Raw genomic sequence first — 22,495 nt, 5'->3', positions numbered from 1 at the left:
TGGGGTTTTTGGACAGGATTTTTGATGAAGAATACCATAACTTTCAAGATATCTCTTGAATTCGTTTGAAAGGTATTCGCCACCAGAGTCGGATCTAAGAATTTTTAAACTTCCATTGAATTAATTTAAAACCACTATATGAAAAGTTTTAAATGTTGAAAAAACTTCATGTTTATAAGAAAATATATCTAACAAAATCTAGTGTAATCGTCCACAAAAATTACATATTATGAGAATCCTTCTTTAGATATCACAGGAGCCGGACCCCATACATCGGAATGAACAATTTCAAAGAGTTTTGTCGTAAACATGGATCTTTGTGTAAAATGTAGACTTTTCATCTTCTCAAGAATATATTCATTACATAAAAATCCTCTTTACAAAGATGTTTAATAAAAGGCAAATAAGAGATTTTAACAATGTTGGGATGTCCCAATCTCTTATGCCATACACGAAAATATTTGTTTTGAGCAACATTACAAAATTGGTTCTTGGGAACTTTAAGAAAATCAACATAGTAGAGGTCTCATCTCCTAAAGTCTTCCCCAATCAACCTCCCGGACCGGCGATCCTGTATCCAACATTTGTTAGAAGAGAATTTTATATCGCAACCATGGTCCGAGAGTTGAGAGACCGAAAGTAAATTTATATTTAGTTTTGGTATAGGATGAATTTTTGGAACAAAGAAATCTTGTTTTTCAAAATTGCCTATTCCTTTAATTTCAAGAGGTATTCCATCCATCGTTGAGACAAAAGATGGAAGAGAAGTTTTAGAAAAGTCGGAAAGAGAACAAGCACTTAGAGTCATGTGAAACGATGCACCGGAATCTAGAAGCCAAGATGTCTTACCGGGAGGTGAGGATGTAGACATAGCGGCTCCAGAAATGCCTCCCTTGAGAAGAGGTTGTAAAGCATCTACGATTTGTTGAAGAGAAGGAGACTCATTTGATGATGATGGTCGTTCCTCCGGTTGAGATGTCATAGCCATTGCAAGTAATTTCTTCCATTTGGAACAAATAGGTTTAATGTGCCCCGGCTCTTTACAAAAGTGGCATGTAAGCTTGCTATAGTCCCTCTTTGCTCCTTGACCACTTGAGTTTTGATTCTTGAAGTGAGGAGGCATGTAGGTCCTTAAATTGATCCACGGTCTTGAGACGGCATTAACACCTTCATTTTCTTCATTGTTGGAAGGTGTAGCTAGAACACTTGGGTTGTTCTTGCTTATACCCATCCGAGTCTCTTCCCCACTAAGTTTAGTAATTACATCTTCAAGAGAGGGGGAAGTGAAGGCTGATAAAAGGGAAGATCGGATTTGTTCAAATTCGGGCCTAAGCCCATTCAAAAAATTGAAAAATTTATCTTCTTCCAATTGTTTTTGCCGAAGATCTATGGCTTCTCTACTCCACTTAAGTTCGAGCATAGCAAGCTCGTCCCAAATAGAAGAGAGCTCGGCAAAGTACTCTCTTATAGTCATGTCCCCTTGTTGAAGCATTAGTGCCCTTTTTTGGAGATAGTACTTATGGGACAAGTCCCTAGAGGGGGGTACATCTTCTCAAGATATTCTCATGCTTGAGAAGCCTTCTTGAACTTGATGATATTTGCATTAATTCTCATTTCTACGGCTGAAAAAATCCAAGAGAGGATTTTAAAATTCCTCGTTTTTCATTCTTCATGCTTTTTTGTATATTCTTCAAGAGCCTTGGTTCTTTCATCACGTTCAAGAATTTTTATCTCTCCTTTCTCTAGCAAGGTTATCTTGGGTTCCGGTTTAGGAATAGAGTCTTAGACATAGCCCCAAAGCCCTTTTCCTTTGATGTGAGCTTTCATGTTTCCGGCCCAAACATGATAGTTGGACCCACTGAGTTTGAAGCCAAGAGAAAAATGGGAGTCTTTTTCACCCATTAGAGAGGAGAGATGATGAAAAACAATACGTACCTCAAGGGTTTTTCAAGTCTTCCTTGATAAAAGAGGCTTCTAAAATATTGCCCGACCAAGATGATCCACTCCAAAATTCAATAGCTTGAAAGCATGTTTTTCAAGACACTCAAAAAATGAAGAAACGCATGATCCTCCTTCAAACGAGGCTCTGATACCATGTGAAAGTATCTTCAACAAGATACTACGATCAAGACTTCAATATTCTTGATAAAGAATGACACACATGCACAATCAGAACACTTAGAACACTTGTGCATAAAAGCACAAATTCATAAACTCTCACAAATGCACAAATAGCATAAAAATAAATAATCAAACTTTATTAGGAACTTGGGCTTTGACCCAAGGCCATAAAAAATACACAATGAGAGATCCCCTTTAAATAGAGGAAGTGGAGGCCTTGGAGGGGCTCCACTTCTAGTCGTTGGATCCCCTCCAACGGTCACAAATGTGACCGTTGGAAGGGGCCCAACGACTAGATGGTGGGCCCCCTCCAAGGTACTTCACTACCTTTTACAAAAAGAAATAATAAAACGAAATAAAAAAGAAAAAGGAAAAAAATAATGACAAAATATATTCCAAAAAGTATGTGTAAAAAGACTAAACTACCCCTACGGCTAAACAATAGGAAAATATATATTTTATATATATAATAAGTAGATACATATACATATATATATATTAATATATGTATATTATTACCTTATATATATATATATATAATATATTAAATTACATGGTTGATTACATAATTTAAAAGTCCGTTGGGTTTTCTCTGTTTCTATTACCTTTTTAAGCAGATCAAATGGATCTGAGAGCAGCCTGATTGTCCAAGAAGGGCCACACTACGTGTCCAGGTTTGTGTCGTAGAGACAGGTTAACAGAGCTGGGCACGATTTGATATTCTAGGTTGTGCATGGGTTTGCTGAACCTCAACCCAACTTAGCCTGCCCATGAGGTGCAATAAAGCCGCACTGCTTGAAGTTAAGATGGGTAGGGAAAGTTGGGGCAATGACTTCTAGGACCAGCAATCTTGGGAATGTCTAGAATACCGCCATGTTGTTGCTTGATTGGCAATCCTTTACCTTCGGAATAGGTAAGCAATCTTTTTCTTTTCTTCTTTTTAATAAGCAAGCAGAGAGAGAGAGAGTTTATTTTATTTTATTTTATTTTATCTTTTTTTTTGGAAGGTGGGTGTAGCATTACATAAATGAAAGCTATGATAAGGGTTACAAGTTTAAGGTTGATGACCTACACATTGAGCCCCCTTGGTTTTGAGGCCTCAAGTGTTTGGTTTCTTTGTATCAAATTTCAATTATATTATACAAGTGCACCAAATTTTTCAAAAGGAATGTTTCCAGGACCCTCAAATTTGATTATAGATACCAAACAACTAACTTATGCCCTACTCCAATTTTTTTTTTGAATTTGAACCTGCAATGACTCACTACAATTAGGGTCCTCAGATGATGGCATTAAAGACTTAGATATTGATGATGATGACACACAAGAAGAGCCTAGGCCCTAATTCATATCATAAGGCTATGGGCATTTATATGTTTTTTGGGATCTTTCTTTTGTACTTGTGAATGTTAATACTCTCATTTTGAAGAGTTTTGGACAAATATATTGACATTTGGCTGTTAATGTTAACATGCATTTTTTAATTATGGCATGATGTTGTTAATGCTAATATGTATTTGGTTGTTAATGTTAATTTTTTATTGAATGAATGTTCATATTTTATTTCTAAGATACGTAGATCAAGTTAATCTCATATTTTTTCAGTATTACTTGATACTTTTTATTTCTTGTTTGTTGTTGCTTCATCAATAAAGCATTTTTTTATTTATTTATAATTTTAGATATTTTTTATCATTTTTTTTAGTTTTAAAAAAAATTGAGGCTTACGCTTTATGCCTCGCCTTAGATTTTGGTGGAGCACCTCTCTATGCCTTAACGCTTTTCACAATATTGCCTCCACGATATAAGAGAATCCTCTAAAAAATACAACAACAACAACTACGCCTTCATCCCAAAACAATTGGGGTCGGCGATATGAACCAACAAAGAAAATCATTATGGGTCTTCCACATGAATCCTTCTCCTCCATTCATTTCTATCCAATGCCATGTCCTCGGTGAGGTTCAAAGCATTCATATCCTTTCTTATCACCTCCATCCATGTCTTCCTAGGCCTACCCCGACCTCTTTTAACTAATATATTTTCCCATTTCTCCATCCTTCTAACTGGAGCATCATTAGGCCTTCGTCGAATATGTCCAAACCACCGTAAACGATTCTCTCTCATCTTATTTTCAATGGGTGCAACGCCTACCTTCTTACTACGTATCTCCTCGTTCTGAATCTTATCTTTTATTGTATTTTCACACACCCATCTCAGCATACGCATCTCAGCTACACTCATTTTTTGAATATGATGTCTCTTGGCAGCCCAACATTCCGTACTATATAGTAAAGTGGGCCTAATAGTCGTCTTATAAAACTTTCCCTTCAACCACAATGGCATTCTACGATCGCACAACACTCCAGTTGCACTCTTCCATTTCATTCACCCAACCTTTATCCTATGATTTACATCTCCATCAATTTCTCCATACTTTTGAATGATAGATCCCAAATATTTGAAAGAATCATCCACCGGTATTTCGTGCTCACCAAGCTTCACTACACTCCCATCACTACTTCGTTGCTTACTAAATCGACATTCTATGTATTCTGTCTTACTCTTACTCAACGTAAAACCTCTTGCTTCCAATGTCTGTCTCCATAATTCTAACTTAGCATTAACCCCAGCTCTAGACTCATCAATCAAAACAATATCATCAGCAAACAACATACACCACGGCACATTTTCTTGAATTGATCTCGTAAGCTCATCCATCACTATAGCAAATAGGAAAGGGCTTAAAGCAGATCCTTGATGTAACCCAACCGTTATAGGAAAATTGGTTGTCACCCCTCCACAAGTGCGGACATTGGTTACTACTCCTTCATACATATCTTTAATTATACTAATGTACTTGAGAGAAACACCTTTCTTCATCATTGTCCACCAGAGAACGTCCCTAGGTACTCTATCGTAAGCCTTCTCCAAATCAATAAAAACCATATGCAAATCTTTGTTCCTCTCTCTATTTCTCTCAATAAGTTGTCTAAGAAGATGTATAGCTTCCATAGTTGATCTTCTAGGCATAAAACCAAATTGATTCTCCGATATCATGACAATCTTCCTCAACCTAGACTCAATCACCCTCTCCCAAAGTTTCATAGTATAACTCATGAGTTTTATACCACGATAGTTTGTGCAATCTTGTATATCACCCTTATTCTTATATAGAGGCACCAAAGTACTCTTCCTCCACTTATTAGGCATCTTATTTGTCCGCCAAATCTTGTTAAAAGATTTGTCAACCATTCTAAACCTTTCTCTCCGAAGCATTTCCAAGCCTCGATAGGTATACCATCTGGGCCAACTGCCCTTTAAAAAATACAAAAACCAATAATTGAGACTCTATCATTAGGATTTCCTCAATCTGCATTAGTATACGAAATTAAATTCAAAGAAGAGGATAAAAAAATCCCTTTGGATATGGTATTTTTGATATATCTGACAATTTTCAAAATGGCACTCATATGCACCGTAGTTGGTGAATGCTGAAACTGAGAAGCTAAATGCACTACATGAGACATATATGGACTTGTAATAGACAAGTCAAAGATCCAATCAATTGTCTGTATGGAATTGGATCATCAAGAAGTGTTTCATCCTTCAATCTTAGTTTTGCATTGATAACTTCTGGCGTATCAACTTTCTTATTGTCAGATATTCCTGATTTGACAATGATATATGCAGTCTGCTTCATTTTGAGATAAGATATATTCCTTGGGTGAGTTACTTTTATACTTAACAAATATCTTAAGAAACCAAGGTCAAACATATCAAAACATTTTTAAAGAATCATTTTTATTTCATTTATTCACTTCCTGTCACTTCCTGTAATAATCATATCATCCACATATAATAAAATAATAACAATGTCAACACTTGTATCTTTGACAAAAAGAATTGTGTAAGTATAACATGACTTATATGTGAAGAATCCTTGTAAACAATCAAGTTTTCAAATAACTTGATACTTCAAATAACTTGGTACTTCAAATACTCAATACACAAAATAAATGTACAGTGTTTATAAGCTTTACACCACAAAAGAAGTGCAATAAATGCACAGTGTAGACAACTCCTTACTGTGATACATACATTCAATGGGCTCACATAGCCCTTATTTATAAGCATACTTAAGAGACGTTGGGCTATTCTCAACGGCTCTTATTAGAGACGTTGGGAATCAGCCCAACGTCCATCTTTTTAAAACTGTGTACACAATCAGCCACTGACTGTGTATAAAAACATTATATAAACAAAACAAAAATAAAAAATAGAAAAAATTACAAAAATAAGAAAAAATAAAAAGGAGGAATTACAATCATATTCAAAAACATGAATATGTGTAAAATATAGAAATAACTAAAATACCCCTACAGCCAATACAAGAAAGAAATATATATTTTATATATACAAGTAGATTGATACATGTACATATATATGAAATATATATATGTATATGTATCTTCTTTTATATACATAAAATATATATAGAAAATACATTGTCTTATAAATTACAATTTAACACCCCCCTCAAACTTAGGGCAAGATGACCGAAAGTTTGCCAAGGAGGAAATTGAACCGCGGAGCACACAAAGCTTTGGTGAAGAAATCTGCCAACATATATTCTGAAGTTACATATGGAAGATCTATAACTCCTTTCAGATATGCTTCCCGAACATATTGACAGTCCATCTCAATGTGTTTAGTCCGCTCACGAAAAGTATGATTTTTGGCAATGTACATTGTACTCTTGTTATCATAGCATAGCTTGGTGGCCCCTTCTATTGAGATCTCCATGTCTTCTAATAGCTAATGAATCCATACAATTTCCATGGTAGTAGTCGTCATGGCACGATATTCAGCTTCTGTTGAGGATAGAGACACTTTTTGTTGCTTCTTACATCTCCATGAAATCAGCGAGTCTCCTAAAAACACACAAAAACCAGTGGTGGAATGACGGTTATTTGGGCCACCTCTCCAGTCAGAGTCAGTATAAGCAATTAATTTTAATTCAGAAGAAGATGATAAGAATACTCCCTTGTTTAGTGTGCCTTTTATGTATCTCACAATCCGCAATATGACACTCATGTAAACTGATGTTGGTGCATGTTGGAACTGACTTGCAGTATGAACTGCATGAGAGATATCTGGTCTAGTAATACGCGGATACATTAAAGATCCCACAAGTTGTCTGTAGGGGGTGGGATCGGAGAGAGGAATACCATCATCAATCTTCATTTTGGCTCCAATTATTGTAATAACCTGGATTGTTGGCTTTAGCTGTTTAAATTTATTTAAAAATAATAAGTTTTTTTTTCTAAAATTGGCCATGAGAACCGCATTTCGGATCCAAGATCCGTAAAGAATACATATTGCATGGGTGGTTTTATCCACTATTTGGGATGAGCTTGCTCTCCAAGAACCTAAATGGAGTGGTGAGGCTATTGAATTGAGGGCCAAACAATTAGAAGAGTATCATTTCTTTAACTTTTTAAATGGGCTTAGACTCGAGTTTGAACAAACTAGATCCTCTCTCTTGTCTTCTTTCTCTTCTCCTCCATTGGAAGATGTGCTTACCAAATTAAGTGGAGAAGAAACTAGATTGGGAATGAATAAAACCAATCTAAGTGTGTTGGTCGTTCCCTCTAAAGATGAGGATGAGGGTGCTTATGCCGTCTCAAGACCGGGGAATAATGTTAAAACCTATAAACCCCCTCATTTTAACAAAAATCAAGGAGGAAGAGAAAATGGTGGGCATTATGGAAGAAGAGATTATAGTAAGATCATATACCATTTTTGCAAAGAACCGGGTCACATTAAACCAGTATGCCCTAAATGGAAGAAGATGGTGGTTATGTCTACTACTTTCCAATCAACCAAGGAGGAAGGTCCATCAACTTCCAACCATGCTACTTTGTCTCTCAATCAAATCATGGAAGCTCTTCAACCACTCCTCAAGGGATCCGTTTCCGGAGCCGCCATGACCACCTTCTCTCCTCCTGGTAAGACTCTTTGGCTCTTAGACTCGGGTGCATCCTTTCATATAACTCCAAATGTTTTTGCACTTTCTAAATACTCAAAAAATTTGTCACCCTCTTTTGTCTCTACCGCGGATGGGGCTTCTCTTGAAATAAAAGGAATTGGTAATTTTGAAAGACAAGGTTTTTCTATTCCTAAAGTTAGATTTATACCAAAACTAAATTTAAATTTGTTTTCCGTCTCTCAACTATCGGATCATGGGTGTGATATCAAATTCTCATCAAATAAATGTTGGATACAGGATCGCCGGTCCGGGAAGTTGATTGAGGAAGGCTCTAGGAAGGGAGATATTTATCTCATGGAATTTCTTCAAATTCCAAAAACCTTTTTTTGTAATGTTGCCCAATATAAAGATATAAATGTTTGGCACAAACGCCTTGGGCATCCAAATATTGTCAAGCTTTCTTATTTACATTTTGCTAAAACTTTATGTAAAGACCATTTCAATTGTAATGATTGTATTCTTGGTAAAATGAGAAGCTTACCTTTTGGATAAAGAACTATGTTTTCAACTAAGCCTTTTGAAATTGTGCATTCGGATGTTTGGGGACCGGCACCCGTTGTGTCTAAGGGAGGTTTTTCGTATTATGTTATTTATGTGGATGATTTCTCAAGATATAGTTGGATATACTTCCTCAAACATAAACATGAGGTTTTCTCTACTTTTATGGTTTTTCACATGTTAATACAAAATCAATTCAATAGTAAATTACAAATTCTTAGAACCGATTCCGGGGGAGAATATCTCTCAAATGATTTCAAAAGTTATATTGAAAATAATGGGATTGTTCATCAAAGGTCTTGCCCCAAAACTCCTCAACAAAATGGGTTGGCCGAACGAAAACATAGACACATAATTGAAACTACAAGAACTTTGCTCATTTCTCAAAAAATTCCAAAAAGATTTTGGGCCGAAGCGGCTCTTGCATCGGTTTATCTCATAAACCGACTTCCATCCAAAAACTTGAATCAAATATCTCCATATAAAATCTTGTATAAAAAAGAACCCGATTACAATAGGTTAAGAATTTTTTATTGTAAATGTTTTGTTCTCACCGATAAGAATGATAAATTATCTCCCAAAGCTATTCCTTGTGCGTTTTTGGGATATTCGGAAACACAAAAAGGTTTTAGGTGTTATGATATTAAAAATGATAAACTATATGTTTCAAGAAATGTAACCTTTTTAGAAAACATAAGTGGTTTTGAATAACACAAAACTCATGAAGATAATGCCGATTACTCTTTTTTGTTTGAACTATTATCTAGAAATGAAGATTTTTTTAGCGATGATGAATTGAATGAGAATGAGGATATAAGTGAAAGTATTCCTCAAACCATTCATGATGAAGAAGAAATGATAAATGAACAAATTACCTATACACATAGAGATAAAAGCACTTTTAGAAGTGCAATAGAGAAATATAGTGACCTTAGTGAATCTTCCAACCACTCTCGAAGAACTAAAAGATCTAGGAAAAATCCTTCTAGATTTTTATCCTATGAGTCTTTTTCTCCAAAGCATAGGGCATGTCTTAGTGTCATTCACTCATATCAAGAACTTAGAAATTTTAAGGAAGCTAAGGAAATGATAGAGTGGAGGGATGCCATGGACAACGAACTTAGAGCCCTCAACAAAGCCAAAACTTGGGTTTTTCAATGTCTTCCAAAAGGAAAGAAAACAATAGGGTGTAGATGGGTTTTTAAAGTCAAAACCAAGAGTGATGGCACTCTCGAAAGATATAAAGTCCGTCTTGTCGCAAAAGGATATAGTCAAGAATACGGCACCGATTACGAAGAAACCTTTGCCCCTGTTGCACGAATGGTTACTGTAAGATGTTTGATCACCATTGCATCTATTAAAAAATGGAATATTTACCAAATGGATGTTAAAAATGTCTTTCTAAATGGGGACCTTAATGAAGAAGTCTACATAGATGCTCCTCCTGGTATGAACGTACCAAAGGGGAAAGTCCTTCGTTTGCAAAAAGCGTTTTATGGTTTAAAACAAGCCCCTAAGGCTTGGTATGATCGATTTAATGATGTGATGGTTCAAGATGGTTTTACCTCATGCTACACTGACACTGCTCTGTTCGTCAAAAAGTCTGATGCAGGAATTGTGATTTTACTATTGTATGTTGATGATATGTTGCTAACAGGTAGTGACATAAAGGGCATCAGAAACATTAAAACCACTTTAAAAGAAAGGTTTGAAATGTCAGACTTGGGGTATCTGACTTACTTTCTTGGTATCGAGGTAGCCTACTCTCATAGAGGCTATTTTTTGTCTCAAACTAAACTTGCTTGTGAGATTCTTGACAAATCAAGTATTACTGATGATAAAATCTGTGAGACCCCTAAAATTGTGGGATCAAAAATGAAGATCGATGATGGGAAACCTTTGGAGGATCCTACCCCCTACCGGCAACTTGTGGGATCTCTAATGTATCTTAGCATCACAAGGCCGGACATCTCACATGTCGTGCATACTGCAAGCCAATTTCAGCATGCTCCTACATCCGTTCATATGAGTGTCGTTTTCCGAGTTGTCAGATACATAAAGGGAACTTTAAACAAGGGAGTTTTCCTTTCCTCATCTTCTGAGTTAAATTTAATTGCATATACTGACTCTGATTGAGGAGGTGACCCAAATAATCGTCACTCCACTACAGGCTTTTGCATTTTTTTAGGTGAATCTCTGATCTCATGGAGATGTAAGAAACAACAGAAGGTGTCTCTATCGTCCACCGAAGCAGAATATCGAGCCATGGCTTCTACAACTATGGAGATTGTCTGGATTTATCAGTTGCTGCAAGACATGGAAATTCCAATACAAGAACCCACAAAGTTGTGTTGTGATAATAAGAGTGCAATCTATATTGCTAAGAATCACACTTTTCATGAGCGGACAAAGCATATTGAGATGGACTGCCATTATGTCAGAGAGGCATATCTACAAAAAATCATCGATCTTCCTTATGTGACTTCAGAATATCAGTTGGCAGATTTCTTCACCAAGGCGCTTTGTTCTTCAAGATTCAACTTTCTCCTTAGCAAACTTTCGGTCATTGTGCCCTAAGTTTGAGGGAGGGTGTTAAATTGTATCTCTCTTATGTAAATATTTACATATACATATAAAGAGAGATACATATACATATATACATGATGTATATATGTATATGTATCTCTCTTTATATATATATATATGTAAATATATATGTTTCTCTCTCTTCTTGTAAAACCCGCAAGGGTATTTTAGTCATTTCCCTTCCTTTTGCGCATATTCATAATTATGAATATGTTTTAATATTTTTTGTACTTTTACTTTTTCTTCTTTTTCTTTTTTCTCTTCATTTTATTTTTTCTTTTTGTTTGACTCAAGTCAACTTGGAGGGGGCTCAACACTAGCTGTTGAGCCTCTCCAACGGTTAGAATTCTAACCGTTGGAGGGGCTCCAACAGCTAGTGGAGCCCCTCCAAGGCTCCTTGCTTCTTATAAATAGGGGAGTTCCCCCTTTGTAAACTTCACTTCTTGGAGCTTTTGTTCTCCATTCTTCTCAATTAAATTCTTTATATTTTGTATGCCTTTGTGCATTTGAGTTTCTTTATTGTACCTTCGTGTACATTCGTTCTAAGTATTCTTGTGCATTTGTGCACATTGGTGGTGTTGTGCTTATCGCACACTTTATCTCTTTTTTGAGATATTTTCACAGTTACGTACTACAAAAATTAATACAAAATATCTGAAGCCAATGAGCTGCCAGATTTTGGGGCAGGATGTAATGATCATGGACAATACAGCCTTTCTTCAGGGATGACCAGCTTGGTTACCATTCAAAAGTAGCTCAGTTATGGAACTAAGAGAGAATAACTAAAAGAGTCGGATGGAAAACCAAGCATATATGTCCTGGCCAGGGGGAAAATGGGGTCTCGCCCCGTTTGGACCGGTGTTCGTATCTGATTTGGTTCTTTTACATGTAATCAAATATCCATCAAATCCTGATATTTGTCTGATTCAATAGCAAAAAATTAAAACCATATATGCATCCAGCAATGCTCGATTAAACTATTAAACTCGACTCAGACTAGTAGAGCTTAATGAAGAAACTCGATTAAGCTTGGTTAATAGAGTCTTATAATGATGAATTTTAGCATATATATAATTTTTGTTTTTTAAAATGTACTCACGATAATTGTTTTTTATTTTATTAGTGTTACTGTTAACTGTTAAAACTTCAAAATTATATATATATATGTGTATATATATATATATATATTACATTTTTGCCCCTACCGCACCCCCGCACCCGGATTTTTTGGAAGTGCCAAATCCCCGCACCCACACCCATGTGACATAGAGGAAAACATGATGACATAAGATGTACATCATACAAGTTTCTAAAATTTTCATAAAATTCATATAATATACCTAAAAATCATATTTTAACATATGCCTAAAACTATCAATTTCGATAAAAATCAAATGCATACAACAAAGGAATTAGCCATATGAAAACCACAGTATTTAAGATTTTTAAAGGAAAATCATCTATCTTTATAAAATATAATTTTTATGATGATATGCTTACGTACGAGATTTAACAATTACTTTAAAAAACCTATTCATTTTTAACATATTTAACAAGAGGCTACTATTTAAAATAGAGATACATATACGTAAATGAGATACATAAAGACACAATACATGAGATAAATAATACAAAAGACACTTTAAGAAAATATGAGATATATATTGGATAAGAACTTTTCTTGAATCCAAGTCACACAATTTTGAGTGGCACATTTTTTGAGACAACCATCACCATACATGATCTATTCTCCTAGAGACCAAGCTCTGATACCATGCAAGAAAATAGGTGAAAGTGTAACCCAAGATTGCACAAGCATTCACAAAGTCCAATAATGGACAAGCACTATGACATTCAAACAATAAGACCACAAAGGGACAATATAAAAGCCTAAAAGACTATACAAGCATGAAAATATGATTGGAATGTTAATTGGATTGAGCCTATTTATACAAAAAGAGAAGAGTGAGAGACCATTGGGGGCTCCCACATAGAGTCGTTGGGAGCCCCCAACGGTCATAAATATGACTGTTGGGGGTCCCAACGACTCTATGGTGGGACCCCCAATGTCCTTCCAAAAGAAAATAAAAGCTATGTCACATGGGTACGGGGGCGGGGGTGCGGCTCTTTCAAAAAACTTGGGTGCGGGGGTGCGGCAAAAATATAAAAAATTATATATATATATATATATATATATATATATATATATATATATATATATATATATATATATATATAAAGTCCAAAAGTTGGGCATAAATGACCTTAGGTGCATTGAATGCACCCAGGGTCAGGTTGATCGCATCGGGTGCGGGTGCAACGCATGTGCGGCACCTAGTTGAAGAGTCCCTGTGACATAGAATAAAAGATTACATTTAATAAAGCAAAAAATAAAATAGTTGTTTCTAGAAACAACTATGTAAAAAGACTAAAATACCCCTATCGGGTTTTACAAAGGAATATTACAAATGAATTACATATATTTTATATATATAGACATGTATATATATATATATATATATACATATGTATATATATTTTTAACACTAACTTGTTCAAATTCGGCTCTCAACCCAAATAGGAACATAAAGAGTTCATTTTCCAATTGTTTGTGCCTCATCTCGTTACTAGGTTCTTCCCATTGAGATTCAAGCACGGCTAATTCATCCCAAAGAGGAGAGAGAGATCCCAAGTAATCTCTATCTCCTTGACGTGTGGTTCAAACCTTCTCTTGGATGAAATATTGTCTAGCCAAGTCTTTTTGAATAAACATGTCTCTTAAAAAGACCCATGTATCACAAGCCTTTTTAAATTTAACAATACTAGCAGCTATCTTAAGTTTCATGCTATTTAGGAACCAAGATAGAATTTGCACATTCTCGGCCTCCCAATCTTTCACCTTAATATGAAATTCATTTAAAGCTTTTGCTCTTTCTTCGTTATCGAGAGCTCTAATTTGATCACCATCTTTTTTGGTAAGTAGAAGTTGTGGCTCACATGTAGATCCACTTAATTACCCAAAAAAAAATCCTTTAAGATGGTTTCCTCTGGCAGCAGTCTACATTAGGTAGTTGGAATCATTAAGCTTGAATGTGACCAGTGTTCTTTTTCATCCATCTTGTGGGGAAAAGAGCAAAGAGAGAGAAAAGAGAATAGATGGGGGAGAGAAGAGAGAGTTGATGGTGAGCTCTCCAAAGCAAGAGAGTCTATAATCACATGATCCTCCTCCAAGCAAAAAATTGAATCATGTGCTTCCTCACTTTAAGATCACCAAGGCTTTGGCTTTCAAATCACAAACTTGAGTGAACACGCTCCAAGAGAACTTGAATCAATACACTTCAAGAGCCCAAGGCTCTGATACCATGTAATCAAATGAGCGGAAATAATAAAAGCCTCTAAGGGCATACAAAGAGCACAAAGAACAATCACAAGTCCTCAAAAAGGACAATACAAAGAGCCAAACAATGGCAATAACAAGAGCACAAACAAGTGCTTACAATGGCCACTAAGGCAAACATATCAAAGTAAAAAATAGGATCTCTATTAGTCATAAAAATGCTCAATAAAAGCATTGAAAAAGCTGAAGCCCTCTTTAAATAGGCTACAAGGGAGCTCAAAGAGCTGTTGGGGAGCTCCCAACAGCTATAAATATAGCTGTTGGGGAGCCCCAACAGCTCTAATGGCTGTTTACAATAACGCCCTTTCAAATTAGTGAAAGGGACAATAAACAAAAATAAAATAAAATAAAAAGAAAGATTACAATTCTGCCCCTAAGGAGTAGTTCCTATTACATAGGAAGAAAAAGATGAAAATGCCCCTGGTAGGCATTACTAATTTACAATCATAGGAACTGAATATATATACATATAAATGTATGTATATATATACATATATGAATATGTATATATTTTAGCAATCAGATCCAATTACTTTATTGGATGTGATAGACCAAATCTGATTGGACTCTCATATCAAATTTCACAAAGCTTTTTTCAAAGTTTGCAAGTCAAGAAGCAACTTGCAAAATGTATGATAAGTTAATAACCACAAACCCATTTTGAAAGCATGCACATTCTTAGCTATGCCAATAACTTCAAGAAATTAACCTTAAAACCAACATTTTGCAAGATAGTTTACCTCATGATATGTCCGTAGAGAATCAACAATCATGCTGTTGACCTAAGTTGCCAGATCCTGTGGTCAGATAACAGAAAATAAACCAAAAGAAACAACTGGCAATGGAAACCGTTCACCTTCTCATTAAAATAATCCTGCACAACAGATAGTGTTTGACCCATTGCTCTGTGCAAAATGATGGGGATTGCAGCATCAACCCCCTCATCTGCAGCAAGAGCAGCAGATTTTGCATGTTCAACAATATCTTTCCACGTAGAAAGCAAACCCTCCAGGTCTTTTTGTAATTCCTCCAATGAATGACCAGCAGCAACAGTTCTTACAGTTAATCCAAAACCCGGAGGCTGCAATGTTTTTGCAATGAGTTTTAACCGTGTGCGTTCAAGTCCTGATATCTTCTTTGAAACACCAATTCTAGCACAACGAGTGCTCAACACCTGCAGCAGAGAATATCCCTTCAGGCCAGAAAATGGCTCTCAGCTAACATCAATTATTTGAAAAACGCGTAAGGGCCCTTTGTTTCAACAGGCCCCGAGGGAAGCCCTTTCATGGGAAAGGGCATGTAGTTTGAGATCTCATCCATGCACCTTCCCACAGGAAAAAATGGGGAGAGTTTTCATGGAAAATGGCAGGTCCCACATGAAAAATGGGGCACACCATGGGGCCACATGGCTGACAACTTTCACTGTTTCAAGTCCCACAGGAAAGTTGCCTTTCTTTCACAAGAATTGCTGACTTTCACATGAAACAAATGGACCCCAGAGAAGAAAAAAAAATACAACAAAAAAGAACCAGAAATCAGAGTTCTTCTAATTCAAAAACATAGTCACAGATATTGGAGATAATTTCCAAAATATCGCAATATTATCATTGTATTTTCATTAAATGATATTAAAGGTAAAATATCATTATATTTTAAAAATGTCACCAATTTAGTTATATCATGAAATTCTTACGATAATATTTTGATATTAATTTTTTTTACTTTTTTACTTATTTTTTACATCTTAAATATGTTTTTCTTCTTTATTTTACATTTTTTACTTATTTATTTTATTATATATGTATGTTACTGTCTAAACATGTTATTTTCTTACGCATTTTTTACTTTTTTTATTTTTATATTTTTTAAGCCCCGAGATGTTCCCAAGATTTATCAGCCTAATCTATAATATTGTGAGAAATGGCCTCGCTGAGATATAGCCAAGACAGATATTTGAGACTATGTTCAAAAGTTTCCAGAAAATCCAACTCCAAATATCCTCAACTTATTAGCTCAAAGAGAAAGCACTCAAACACATAAAATCACTATGAAAGCAGTTGAACACATAAAATCACTATGATCTGACAACAGTGACATCTAGAACAGATTTTAACAACAGAAAGACAGAAACAACAATAGGAGAGGTTTTCTGTAAGTGAACACATAAGTGGACATACATAATCACTCTTTCATTGCCTACGGTTACCTCTAGCTCTTAAACAACTGTTTGGCCCTTTTTCAGTCCAGGCCTGCCTTTTGGTCAAACCAATGAAAGGAAAAGTTTATTAAACAGGAATGAAAAACAAGTACAAGGAATCGGGTGACAGTTTAGACCTATCCATTTTTTAGACACGTGTATCCCGTGTGGTTTAACCTTAATCAATATGCCAAACAGAATCAATCATCACTCCCACTTTCCCATATTTTCTGCAATTAATGGGATAACAGAGGTTATAATTGTATGACATCTGCACCAGTCTTTTTCATTACAAATCAAGCATGAGATAGAAATTGCCTGCCTTTTCAGAAAACCAATGGAAGTGGTTGTGGCTTGCATCATCATAATGTTAAGATGCTAAACATGGGAAATGGATCCAAGCTATGTCACACGGACTCGGCTCCAACCTCGCCGCACCCGCGTCGACACGCACCGACACGGGTGCGGACACGGGTGCGGCTCGGACTCGGTCAACCCGACCCTGGGTGTGGTCAACGCACCCAGGGTCATTTTGGTCCATTTTTTGAAATTTTTTTTTTTTTGAATTTTTTTTTTTTAAAATTTTCTGGGCTACAGCTGTAAGGAAAAAAACCCATCACAACTAAAAAACCTGTACACTTTCAAGTTTTAAGTACAGAATGGGCACAACTCAAGTTTTTGTGGTTTTTTCCTGTATGAAGAAAGGTGAATTATTCCTGTATGAAGAAAGTGTACAGAATGCCTTCACAACTCATCACCTGTCCCCTAATGGGCACAACTTTGACCGAGTCTTATATATATATATATATATATATATATATATATATTTTTTTAATATATATATATATAGCCGAGTCCCCGTGTCCAAAATTTTTGAAATTGCGCCGCACCCGCACCCGCACCCGCACCCATGTGACATAGGATCCAAGACATTTAAGGGGAATCGGCCCCTCTATAATCGATTTAGATCACATTAAAGTTTTGGACAATTTGATAATATCGTTGTAAAGTGCCAACACATTTGTTTCTTAATTACTCATTTTCTACAACCACTGCAACATTATAATGATATTTTACTCATCCCTCTATGGGTGCACATCCGTTGTTGTGAGGCCGCAGCTGGATGTCCTCCCTGGTGGGCAAGATAGACCTGGGGTTTGCCACTGACCTTAGTGAGGAGGTGGTGAAACATACCACCCTATTTTCCTAAGTTATAGGCCTTAATTTTACTCCAAATATAGTGATTTATATAAAAGTCAAACCGTGGTTTTTATCTGTCCAAATGTTGTTAGAAGGTGCCCATAATAGGAAATATTTTTAATAATTAAATTATGAAAGATTTTCTCCCGAACTTTTGACACAAAGTAATAATATGTAAAAATTCAGATAAAAGAAATACTTAAGATTTCAAGAGGCGCAATCTTATACCCAACCACAAAATTTCTGAAATTTGTACTAGAACCCTGAAGTTGACTTTTTATCCTTCAGAAATTTGAATTTTTAGATATTTTTAATGAATTGAAATAGGGAGGTATTTGCTTATTTACATTTAATGTCTTAATTAAATGAAGAATAAAAATAAAATAAATGTAAACGAGGACATTTACTTTTGAAAAAAAAGCTCCTCTATAAATACCCCTAGGGGTTGACTCCTAGGGGGTATGAAAAGAGGAGGGAAGAAGAGGGGTGAGGACCAAGGGAGTCATGGGTCCGCATGAGGAGCTTCGTGTCAGGAAAGTGATTAGTTACAGTTTAAGTAATTAGATTTTTTAAAATTTAATTTTGCAAGTAATTATAGTTTTGATAATTAGGATTAGTCCTGCCTTAAGTTAACTATTTAAATAATAAATTTTAGTTTTCATAATTAAAGTTAGTTAAGTCAGTACATATTTATGTAATTAGATTTAGACTTTCTGAATTTGTTTCTTGATAAAGAGATTATAGTTTTGATAAATTAGTTATTGCAAGCAATTGAATTAGGTGATTTATAGCTTTTGTTTGAAATGTTCAAAAGTTCATTTTTTCTCCTAATTACGTAATTTGAAAGTAAATCTCATAAACCAAATGTTTGGTATCAACTTGTGTTTTTTAGAAGTTGCGGATTTTTCAAACATCATAAGGTTTTATTGTTATTAAATATGGTTTAAGAACCTTTTTAAGTTAAAATAGTCTTCTAAAATTGTTTTAAAAAAACATCAGATTTCAGTTAAACTAGTTATTTAAAACTGTTTTGAAAAGCCATCCGATTTCAGTTAAATAGGTTTTATGAAATTGTTTGGAAAGGTCATTAGATCTTCTAATTGCTTCAAAAGTGATTAGCTATATCTTAATGAATTTAATTATTGTTTTAGGTATCATTTTGGTTTTATTTTATCGTCTTTGAAACCGTGTTCTTTAAAAAAAAAGATTTGGCATTAAAAATCAGATGAAAGTTTATTTCAAATGCCTTCAAAATCCTCTATTGTGAAATAATGTTGTTTTTATTGATTTCAAGTGTTTGGATTTAAATATCTGGTCACATAAGTATAAGTGGAGTGTCGACAACCTTATCAAGGTTTACGGGCCATTTTTGAAAAGGGCAATCGGCCCATTTGGCTTGTCATTGGGATTATTGGCCCAGTTGATTTTTTCTTGGGAAATCACGTGTCCGTTTGACATAGCCAATGGCAAGTGGAATCCCCCACAACTGATTGGCCCATTGGAGTTTCTAAAAGGCATATGGAATCTTTGGCCCAATTGAACCAATGGGTGGTGGAACCCACCACCACTAATGTTATCAGCTCATTGAAGTATAGAGGGATTTTATCAGCCCAATTAAAATTGGGATTTATCAGCCATTCGAACCTTTGGTGGGAATGTGAATCAGATCTAGAATAAAGGAGTTTTCTAAAAAGGTTTAATGCAATAAAAAATTGTACAATTGTACTGCATTTGAAAGGCAAGTTTCATGAGTTTACAAAGTAGTTTACAAAGTGTTTCAATATATGTTTTATTGTCTTTTATATCTATTCATCTGAAAAGCAAGATTTGCAAAATTGTACAGTGATTTACAAAGTGTCTTAAGATCTATTTTACTAGTCTTTATATGTACCACAATTAGAAAAGTTGATTTTGTTGTTCAAATGGAGTTTGCAAAAGTGATTTAAGATAATTTACAGAGTCTTTTTTAAAATGTCACTTTTCAAAACCTTCAGAAATTTAATTGTTAAAGTTGTAATTAGTTGCTTATTGAGCATGTAGCTCATTAACTGTTATTATTGTTTTTCAAAGGGAGAATTTTGATAGTAGCAAGAATTTAAAGAAACACTCACAGAATATTTCAATAAGGATAACAACAAAGAAGTCAAGCATATGATCCTCTGTGGAGATATTAGTTTGGTCTTTTAAAAGATATGATGATCATTTCATAGTTTTATCTTGTCTTGTATGGGAGATTTTAATGAAAAATGAGTTGTTAGATAGAGTTGTTAGAACGCTCTGTAAATGTTAATTTTCTTGCTTTTTAAAAACTTTTATGGGTTTATATAAAACCCGAAGATAGATATGAACAGCTTAAAGTCACACCCTAAGACTAGACCAATTATGAGCTGGTTTTGGGGCGTTACAGGTTGTTTTTCCTAGGTTATCTAAAAAAATAATTGATGATACCAGAATATGAAATACATGACCTGGCCAACCCAAGGATGCATGCAAAATCAAAGATAAAGTCCTAATTATGTCTACTCAAACCTGCTCAGAAATCAGAAAATGCAACACTAGAATGCACCATGACATCCGTATGCTAGCCAACCAATGAAATGATGCATGCCGAAATCAAAGGTAAAGCCCTAAATAATGTTTTCATAAACATACCCAGAATCTGCTTCTTAGGTTTGGGTAAGCAGTCAGAGCAGGACCTTTTGTACCAAGTTCTTCTTTGATAACTTGCACAATCACTTTAGTGCCTTTGTGAACATTCCTCCATTTATTAGAAACATCATTCGATGGATTCACCTCCACAGCTTGCACAACATGCTTTGACAATGTACCATCATTGGAACAGTGTGATGCTAGCAATGGAAGTTCACTAGCAGGTCCTTCCACATGATGACCATTCCCTTCAAAACTATCTTCCAAGTCAGGCTCATCAAGTGGTCCACTGCCAAAAGTATCTGAGCCTTCACTTCTTTTCCACTTCAAAGAATCCAATGTATCAAGCTCGTCATCTTCTTCTTGGTCCTCAGGATCCTCATGCAGCAGAGAACCATGCTGAAGCTCCACCCCCAAGAAATCATCAACACTGTCATCATAATAATGTAAAACAGCTGCATCCTTCTCGATGTCCTGGTGGCTCTCTGCTGTACAACTGTTCGCTTCAAGCTCTACATCTTCCATGCCATTGTTTAGGCAACTATTACCATCAATCTCTTTTTCCATACAGCGGAGTGGAGGATAGACATATGGCTCCCTAGTAAGCTTTATTTCCAAGAGCGAGGGTCGCGAAGTACCAATATCTACAAAAGCACCACCCATATGGGGAACAAGTTTTGTGATCACACCAAGATAAACACTACCACACTGTACATTATTTTTAACTGGTTCTAATAACAGCTCAACCAGTTTTCCATCTTCCAAAATGGCTACTCTCTGCATAGTACATATAGAAGAGTTGATCAATATAACAGTAACAACAGACTGCATGATCTGAGTTGATTTACTTTCTTCTCCAAATGCCGCTTTTTCTGTGCTCCCTGCTACATCATCAGGATATCCTTCAAGAAAGCCACTTTCCACATAATCTTGGTCAGCTGCATTATGATCCAGTAAATTTTTATTATGAGGCACAAAAGAGACCTGGATGAGCCATGGCTCCTCAACAAACTGATCACTTGCAAAAGAATATAGGTCTAACATTGCTTTTGAATGAATACCATCATTGGTGCCTTTGTTATCACTACTATATGTCTTATCCCAATTAGGAATGTAATCTGAGCATGCCTGCCATTTATGAGGGCTGAACTTAAGGTTTTCTACTATATTCCCAGTACCTGCCAAACCACTGGAACCATTTAAATGTTCAGATTTATATAAGCAAGAAACATTCAATGCTTGGAGGTGTTACCTGTACTTGGCAAAAGAGATTGTTGCAACATTACAGCGAAGTGAATGGGGTCAAACTCCTCCAGCCATGATCCCCACATAAGATCTGGAAATTTCTTGCTTCTAGTTTGTACCCAAGAGTCATTCACCACAATCTTTCCATGTGAGATATTACACTGCTCTGGTACAGACAAGGAAAACTGAGGCCCTGGCCTCCAAATAACATCAGAAAAACCTGACTCTTCTTCTTTTATAAAGTAGCTATATGTCAAGTTCACACCACAAGGAACCTGCCAGAGCATGCATCAATTCAAAGCATAAATTAAAATCTGAAAGTTTATGAATTGTGGAAAACCTTGTGGAAGATTTCATCAATACACGAAATATCAGATGACTCAGGTTTGTCATTTACATATCAGTCAGGTTCCAAAAGCATGAAATTCGGTGAGGCAGAAGAAATGGATAAAGGCATTACAAGTTTGTAATGTAGGAGCATATAATTACTAATGCAGCAATAAGATGTGCCTGTGACATTACATTTAAGAAACATATATAAAGTAACAAA

The 22,495-nt window shown here is 35.5% G+C and overlaps 1 protein-coding gene across 3 annotated transcripts in view; it reads right to left on the bottom strand.

Moving 5' to 3' along the window:
* The window catches only part of RNEE/G (RNAse E/G-like protein), a 187,853-nt gene that overhangs the window by 130,699 nt on the left and 34,659 nt on the right, over positions 1 to 22,495 (bottom strand). The window contains exons 4-8 of one of the 3 annotated variants that reach the window (XM_089998298.1): positions 21,953 to 22,220; positions 21,762 to 21,878; positions 20,704 to 21,638; positions 15,511 to 15,828; positions 15,395 to 15,436 (exon numbers count right to left, since the gene is read on the bottom strand). In XM_089998298.1, coding sequence (XP_089854424.1) covers positions 15,395 to 15,436; positions 15,511 to 15,828; positions 20,704 to 21,638; positions 21,762 to 21,878; positions 21,953 to 22,220 — 1,680 coding nt within the window. Of the gene's footprint in view, positions 1 to 15,394; positions 15,437 to 15,510; positions 15,829 to 20,703; positions 21,879 to 21,952; positions 22,221 to 22,495 lie in introns of all 3 variants that reach the window. The other 2 variants (XM_089998291.1, XM_089998304.1) reach the window with 2 other exon arrangements.

This window comes from Nuphar pumila, chromosome 1 (assembly GCF_984573655.1).
Source record: "Nuphar pumila chromosome 1, dmNupPumi1.hap1.1, whole genome shotgun sequence".
In the NCBI taxonomy this organism is placed as follows: domain Eukaryota; kingdom Viridiplantae; phylum Streptophyta; class Magnoliopsida; order Nymphaeales; family Nymphaeaceae; genus Nuphar; species Nuphar pumila.
Note: the sequence above shows the minus strand (reverse complement) of the source record. Positions and strands in the feature narration are given on the sequence as shown.